Below are 8,462 nucleotides of genomic sequence, written 5' to 3' on the forward strand. Positions count from 1 at the left end.
TGTTGTGTATAAAGGCATTTGTTTTAATTGGTTGAATATTATAATGCCTGAACACATTTCACTACTTGTACTTCTATACTATAATCATTGTTTATATTCAGTCTATTGAGTTACGCCCGGAATTTGTAGACTATATTTTGTAAATATAGCTGACTTCCTGTGTGCAAACATAAAACTGTATTTAGATAAGTTCAGTAGAAAATACCATGCTCTGTTACTCTGTATCTAAAACATGTTCTTTATTTCTAATGCAGATCTTTGGAAAATGGTGGCTGGGATACAAATCAAAACATACCTATTTTTCTGCTGTTGCATCTCTCTGAACACCATAACATCAGATCATTTGCTGGAAAATGAGGTCCACTCTAGTTTTGTACAACGGAGATTGAAAGGTCATCAACGCAGTGAAATTCAAAGAGAAATTTTGTCCATTTTGGGTTTGCGGCATAGGCCAAGACCGAACTTGCATGAAAGAAAGATGTCTGCGCCGTTATTCATGATGAACTTGTACGGTGCTTTGACTGTCCCTAAAGAAAACGAAGATGGATTTTCATATATTGAGAAACTATTTCCCACATTTACTACAGATGCACCACCACTGCTAAACTTTCAAGAGCGAAACTTTCTTCTGAACACAAATATGGTAATGAGCTTTGTTAATCTAGTTGAGAATGACATAGAGTTCTATCAAAAATGGTTCCGCAAAGAGTTCAAGTTTGATCTAGATGAAATTCCCCACGATGAAGAAATCATCTCTGCTGAATTCCGTTTATTTAAAGATCATGTGCTATTAAACGAAACATTTCAGATGACTATTTATCAGGTGCTTGCACTAAACCAGGACAGAGATCCTGAGTTGTTACAGTTAGATTCTCAAACGATTAGTGGATTGGACAAAGGATGGCTGATATTTGACATTACAGCTACCAGCATTCAATGGGTGACCAATCCAGATTGTAATCTCGGTCTGCAACTTTCAGTCGAAACTCTGGATGGGCAAAGTGTTGACCCAAGACATATAGGTGTTATTGGCAGAAATGGTTCCCAAGATAAGCAACCGTTCATGGTAACTTTCTTTAAATCATCAGAGATCCATCTACGTAGCATTCGGTCAACTAGCAGCAAGATACGGAATCAAGAGAGAGCAAAGACTTTAAAAGAACAGGACAATCCTCTCCTCCCTAATGTCTCGGAAAGCTTCATAAGCAGCACCTTGAATAGTAACAGATTTAAAAGACACGCATGCAAGAGACACGAACTGTATGTGAGCTTCCGTGATCTTGGTTGGCAAGATTGGATTATTGCTCCAGAAGGATATGCAGCTTTTTATTGTGAAGGAGAGTGTGCATTTCCTCTTAACTCACATATGAATGCCACCAATCATGCGATCGTTCAAACGCTGGTCCACTTTATTAATCCTGGAACTGTTCCAAGACCATGCTGTGTCCCTACAGAACTCATTGAAATTTCAGTTTTATTCTTTGATGATAACTCCAATGTAATATTAAAAAAGTATAAAAATATGGTTGTGCGATCATGTGGTTGCCACTAGGCTTACTGAAACTAAGCGACAGCTAAGCAACCAAAGCCATTAGATAATATTTTTAGGATTTTTTTTTTTTTTTAATAATGCTTTTATTTGATTATTTTACAAAGGATATTTGCAGGTATTCTATTTTCCTTTTGTTCGCAATCACTCCTAATAAGGAAAAAAAGGTTCCTTTTTTATCTCTAGTATAATTTTCTCAATGCATAAAATGATTTGTAATTTTAAAATTTGATTTTATACTTAACAAAATAGGAATTTCACAATATTCACCATTTTACTGCAAAATATTGGTTTGGTAATCTTGAAGATGCAAAAAAAATACATACTGTAGATTTATAATAAACATTCTAATATTATAACACAACATGTAAAAAATATATATAATAATGCCTGAACAAAAAAAGGAATTCTATAAGTGATGGGTTAGCAAAATTAAAAAAGTTGTTAAACCTATTTTCTGTGGACCTATGTAGAATGACTCACAATTATTTGCCTTCAATGTAGTGTTTTAAATGTTGATTGATTAGAGCAATTTTGAAATAGCCATGCATGAAAAAAAGATTGACATCATTGAAACATTGCTAAAAAAAAAACATCCAATTTAAAAAGACTGTGTTTGGGCTAATGTTCGTGTAATGAAGAGATATTGTTAGGATGTAGGTTAAGGTGTGTTTAAGATTTGGGAGGCTTAGATGGAAATTAGGATTAATGGTTAAACTAAATTTGGTGACTTGTTTAGGCATTTGCTCCTCTACTCCAAACAGAGACTTGCCACATTGACAGACACTCACCCTTCAGTGAATATCGAATACAATTAAAAGCTTGCAGCGTGCACGGACTTAGCGCTGCCTATAGCTCTGTAGACTGCCAAAAACATACTACAATTAAAGATAATCTAGAATACTGCTACAGTAATGACTCGTTATTTCAAAGAGAATAACGTCTTGTCTATTCTTTGTGCTAGCCAATGTATGCATGAAGTTATTCAACTATACATTCATTTGACCAACATCAGCTTTATGGCTATATCACCAGCATAGCAGTGTAGAAACAAATTCTAGAGTGCTCCTACATGCACATACTAGGAATTGTGGAATAGGGCTTGTAAAATGTAGGGATGAGAAGGTTGTACATTGAGAATGTGGTCTATTTTAGAGAACCAGGTTGGATTAATTGGATCTTCACCCATATGATGGCGATTTTGTTTGTCATCCTTGCCGATATAACTTTATCAATTGTCTGTTATTATTAGTTATTAGAACGTGGAATAGTGTACTAGTATACAATGGCTGAAATGGAACACCAAGGGTTCAAGTCCCTTAGCGCCAGCATGGGCATGCTGTCTGCAGGACTTTCCCAGGTTTCTTGTTGGTCAGGGGGCTTGATTCTGGTCAAGCTCCAATCTCAAAAGACTGTTCTTTTGTTGCCCAATTCAGAATACACATTATTTTACTAGTATTAGGCCAGAATTTACATGTTACTGGTCCTCCATCCCACCTCCAACAGTCATACCATTTGCAGGTACAAGTAGTAGTCTAAGAAAGAGAGGTAGAAGCGAACACTTCTACCTAACCTGTCGCTCATGGCATGGCTGAATGTGACTGCTCTGTCTTGGATCTGCTACTGGCATGCAGAACAAGTGAAGGGAGAAGAGGACATAAACAAATATCATATTATATTTCACCTCTCTGACCACTCATTCTGTACACCACTTGAGATGGACAATGACAGACCAGTAGAGTGCATTCGATTTTAAAATGGATAACAATTCATCAATATTTTGGGCGATCTGCGATTCGTCCAAACTCACCAACTCTGAATCACCATAGCAGAATCATGAAACAACTGAAATGGGCAATGAACGAACCATGTTTGTTTCATGATTTGGAGTATAGGCAGTAAATACTGATTTTATTCAAGGTTTTGATTTAATATTTTGGATAAAATTAAAAAAATTGGTTTAATATTTTTGGAGAATCCTTTTTTGTTTTTGTTTTTTTTTTCTTCAAAACTTAAGTCAGCAAAACATATTAAATATTAAAAAAAAATCAATATATTAAAATATTTTTCAAAATATGAAATCATCTGAAAGTTTTTTTTTTCTCAAAAATACTAAATTGAGACCCAGTTGAAAAGTGATCAATTAAGGAGAAAGAAGGAAGAGCAGTAAATACATTTATATTTATATTTATACATTATATATTTATTTACCAGGATGGAGCAAAGGCTCTGCATGCTCCTCTGCCTGGCCACACTACAAAATTGGTAGGTGGAGGTAAGAGGGTGGAGGTAAGGGGGGGGGGGGGAGGGGCATTATAAGATTCACATAAATTAGTAATGTGTATATAAATTTATTCATTAACAAGAAATATACTGTAACTGAATACATGACGGTGTATATAATACTACACACTGTGGCTCAAGCTTTGTTCTAAAAGGAAAACATGTTAAAGAAAAAAAACTTGCCCTCCACTCATTTTAAAAGAGCACTAATTATTCATTAAATACAAATCATGACTTTAACAGTAAAATGATTCTTTTTTTTTTCTTCTTTGCTAGAACTCTGATGTATATTGTCTTATATTTAATCAGCTTTCCTTACAATAAAACCCAGCACATTTATCTTCTGTTGCTTTCAAGTTATCTCCAGAAGCGTATACCTATGTATGAATGTTCTCTATAGTTGGGTGTAGGGCCAGGGGCCCAACGTTATCTTCACTTTTTTTTACTTTAACTTCTTACACCCCAAACCCATGCAAACACCATGCCTACCAATAGTTCTGATTTTGAAGGGACAATCCCAATTTTCACTTTTAGGGGCACACCTGGAGGCTGCCGCCAACAATTGTGCAAATTCATCATAAGAAGCACTGATACACTACTCCCTGCATGTCCTGCCCTCCGTGGGCCGCATAACATGATTGGCAGGAAGCCTGGTGTGTATTCATGCCAGCCTGACTTGTATTCATGCGAGGCTGACCTGGTGTGTATTCATGCCAGGCAGATTTGCCCCCTCACTGGGCAGGTCCACTCCCCTTTTCGTGGAGGTCTGACTGCTTTTGGGCTGAGCCATTGACACAATTGTATCACTGTCCCTATACCCACCAGGCGGACACATTCTGGGACTGCTGATGTCGTGAAGTATGAAACACTGACTAACTTTCTAATAATCTAACAGGATATGTAGTGTCACAAAGAAGGTGACACTTCAAGCTGGTTCTTTAAGCTTCTGTTTACTAAAGTGTCTGATGCAGTCCCCAAAATTCAATCCACTAGATCTTCTTTTTAGATGAAAGCTGAAGAAAGGTAAGGTCTGAATTATGAATGTTTGAAGAGCAGCTGGGTAATTTTTTCAACTCTGTAGCTGCCATTTTCTGACCTGTGGCATCTGTCTGCTTAACCTCATGCACTCAATCCTTAATACTCATCCCTTTTTAATACAGAGAAACTCCTACAATAGTAGAGCTACAGTATAGAGATAGGTAATTGCAGTAACAATACAATAAACAGAAATGCATATAATACACACTGCTGGATGCAACACAAAGAAACCTTTTAAATACACAGAGCTATGTAGACTAGAGAGGTACATACAATAGACAGCATTGTGATTGGCTGGCATCTTAAATTCTGATAATGCCAGCCGGGGAGGCGGAATGAGAGTGAGGCCAGATGCGAGGAGCCCCATGTGGCACTGGAAAAAGATGAGTTAATCACCTTTCTAACGAGGTTAGGTGGGCCAACCATCTACATGGTGGTCCTAGAACTATAGTGTCAGGAATACATATTTTTGTTCCTAACACTATAGTGCCCCTTTAAGCAATGTGTTGATGTTTTGTTGTCCCTATCAATGTTTTGATGTCCCTATCTTGTAAAAAAAAAAATAAAGAAAATGCGTTTGCCATACAGTAGAATGATCCAAGACCTCAAGATGGCCAGACATGTCTGCTAACAGCTTCAGCAATCAAAGATTTAAAGCAAAATTCGAGCAGTTATGCCAGAACATTTGGAATTGACTTGCCAGCCGACCGTCTATACTCACTTTGCCTGCACAGCTGCTCACTCTAGCCACCATTCCAGCTCTCTATCCCTCTCCTGGGCAGGGAGCCTAACGTCCACAGCACATATATTCACACACTCAAAGGCTGAGACCTCTGCATCCTCTGAATCCTGGCCTTCATGCAGCATACTCTAACAAGAACATCTGAAGTATCTGGAATACCCCATCTGGCAGTGGAAGATCCATGGACATTAGGCACTAGCCCTCTTCAAGGCCTGGAGCTGAAACAGAAACCTGGGGCATGACTGTATCATCCCTTAAAATGGCTGGAGGAAACTCAGCGAATGCTGACACACTGCTGTGCAGATGGACTCCCATTCAAGGCCTCTATGTGGCATTGGCTGACCCAGCCTGGCATCTGCTAAACTATCAGAGTTTAGGCTTCTCTCTTCAGTCTTCTCTTGCTTAAATTCATTTTTTCGTGTTTTTGTTTTTTTCTCATCTCATGCCCAGTGGTAATCTATAGCCTGTTATGCATATCATGTCAAACATATTAGTTTTGGTTATATCTACAACCAACCTAAACCATGCTTCTAGTTCTTCACCATTTTACTCTCCTGAAAGTCTTGTTTTGTAGCAGCACTTCTCATGTACTTATTACATGGCTAGCTAGCCTTATCTGATTCAGTGCTATTCAGTATTCTTGAGGTGGAGTCTGGCCTTGTCTAAATGAATATCCAGCTTAACTATGTGGCTGAGTACTAAGACAGGCCCGTGCCTAGCTTAAGCATTCTCTATATTTAATGACAGCCTAGCGCAAGCCTGCTGCTCTAGACAAATATACCTAAATAGTTATTTTTCTTATTTTTGTCTATCTATTACTTTCCATAAAAATGTGCTTATACCTTACATGACGTGCAGAGCCGTTTAAAGGAATTTGGGGGCCCCAAGTAAAATGGACATGGAGGCCCCCACCCGGCGCCACCCCTACCCAACCCTTCCCCCCTGCCCCGCCTTCTAAATACACACACACACACATTCACTGACAGATACGCATACACTAGTGAACAGACACACACACTAACAGACAAACACACACTCACTAACAGACACACACTAACAGACAAACACACACTCACTAACAGACAGACACACACTAACAGACACACACTCACTCACTAACAGACACACACGCACACTCACTCACCATAATACACTTTTTTTTATATTTAACCCCCCCCAGGCTCCTTATATTTGGGAATGCTGGAAGGGGGGGGGGGGGGATTTGTCCCTCTTCCTGGGGTCTAGTGGGGCTGCTGGGCAGTCGGGCGGGCGGCGCTGACGAGGGAGCACTTTCCCCTGAGCGCTCTGCTCAGCTTCCTCGCGCGCCGCAGAGTGATGCCGGGAGACGGAATATGACATCATCACTCTGTGACGCGCGAGGGAGCTGAGCAGAGCGTTCAGGGAAAAGTGCTCCCTCACCAGCGCCGCCCGACCAACCAGATTGTTGCCCTGGGCATTTGGGGGCGGCTTTTTTTGCCGCCCACTGGAAAGTGCCGCCCAAGGCAAATGCCTTGTTTGCCTCGCGGCTAATACGTCCCTGGTCGTTGTCTTGGGGCCCCAAGCAATTGCTTAGTTTGCTTGCGTTGTTGCGACGGGCTTGATGACGTGCAACTGTTATTTTATGTTTATGAACAAAATGCCTGCTGCTGCTGTAGTGGCACTGTACGCTTGTTCTGTATTCATATGCCCGTCAAAAAAAATAAAGAATGATATAAAAATAAAGAAATCTATATATTGGATTCTCACTTCAAGGCAATTGTACAACATTGTAACAGGTCTTTATCAAAACAAAATGAAAGTTTAAATAAGTGTGTCTTTATATTGTACTAGGCAAACAGCTAGTCAAGTTCACAATGTGACTTATTTTCAAATACATTTTTATTGGATGCTACAAATCTGGCCATGGCAGAACACTCTATGTGCAATATTAACTTAAGTACATACTGCTGCATAATATGGGGCCTGAATGATTATTTGAGCATAGCTGCATATTTTAGACATTTTTTGTAGTTATCAAGCCAGCATAGTGTATAAAGGAAATTGCTCGAAAATTAAAACAGGGCTTTATTATACAAAGAAATCAGAGGTCCAGCACTCCCGTATTCAAAGCACAAAGTGAAATGCAGGATTCCAGTTCTGGGGTTGCAAGCACCTTCCAGGAGAGTACGTGAGTCTAAAAAAAGTATTTTGTAATGTACCTTGAGTCTCCTTAATTTCAAGTAATTTAAAATTGCTGATGTGTAGATTTTGCTGGTATAACTTCAATATGATTTTTTTATGTACTTTTCATCGCTTAATTAACATATTTCTCACAATATATTCAATTAGAAAACAGACATTTGTTTTTGTTCTTCGAGATGTTTTAGCACACAGATTCATTATATCTCCACTTTCTCTCTTAAGACTAAGGTATTTCCAGAACTCAAAAAGAAAACCATATGTGGAACATTAACTTTTTAAATGTAAACGTATTGTATACTTAATAAATGTATGTGCAAATTTAGCGTTTATTATTAGCCGTAATTCGGGTCACTGAAATAATGCAGGAATTCCTAATTTCAATCAGTTAGTTAAAACGTCATATAATACAATATTGTCCAATACAAAATAGACTAATAGCTTAAATTGGAATTGTAGTACTTCTCTAAGGTCAGCAGAGGTCGGTAGATAACTTGATTCAAAGTAATCTTTTGAATGGGTATTACTATATTGCACTTATATCGTCAGTAGAGGGCACTATATCTATCCCATATACCAGTTGCGGCTTTAGACTTGGCAAGGCCTTAGGCGAAACTCATACATGAGGCCCCCACTAACACCATTATTGAAACAAATAGCAGTTGATTTGTG

At 38.6% G+C, this 8,462-nt stretch overlaps 1 protein-coding gene across 1 annotated transcript; it reads left to right on the top strand.

The window, feature by feature from the left end:
* Positions 1 to 265: 265 nt before the first annotated feature.
* On the top strand, positions 266 to 1,552 carry LOC134601807 (bone morphogenetic protein 7-like). The gene has a single exon (XM_063446307.1). It carries the CDS (start codon positions 266 to 268, stop codon positions 1,550 to 1,552), a length of 1,287 nt encoding a protein of 428 aa, XP_063302377.1.
* The last annotated feature ends 6,910 nt before the right edge of the window (positions 1,553 to 8,462 follow it).

The sequence above is a fragment of the Pelobates fuscus genome, chromosome 3 (genome assembly GCF_036172605.1).
Source record: "Pelobates fuscus isolate aPelFus1 chromosome 3, aPelFus1.pri, whole genome shotgun sequence".
NCBI lineage: Eukaryota > Metazoa > Chordata > Amphibia > Anura > Pelobatidae > Pelobates > Pelobates fuscus.

Excerpts from the sequence above, each read along its gene's own strand:
- LOC134601807 (XM_063446307.1), top strand. The coding sequence starts at position 266 with ATGGTGGCTGGGATACAAATCAAAACATACCTATTTTTCTGCTGTTGC.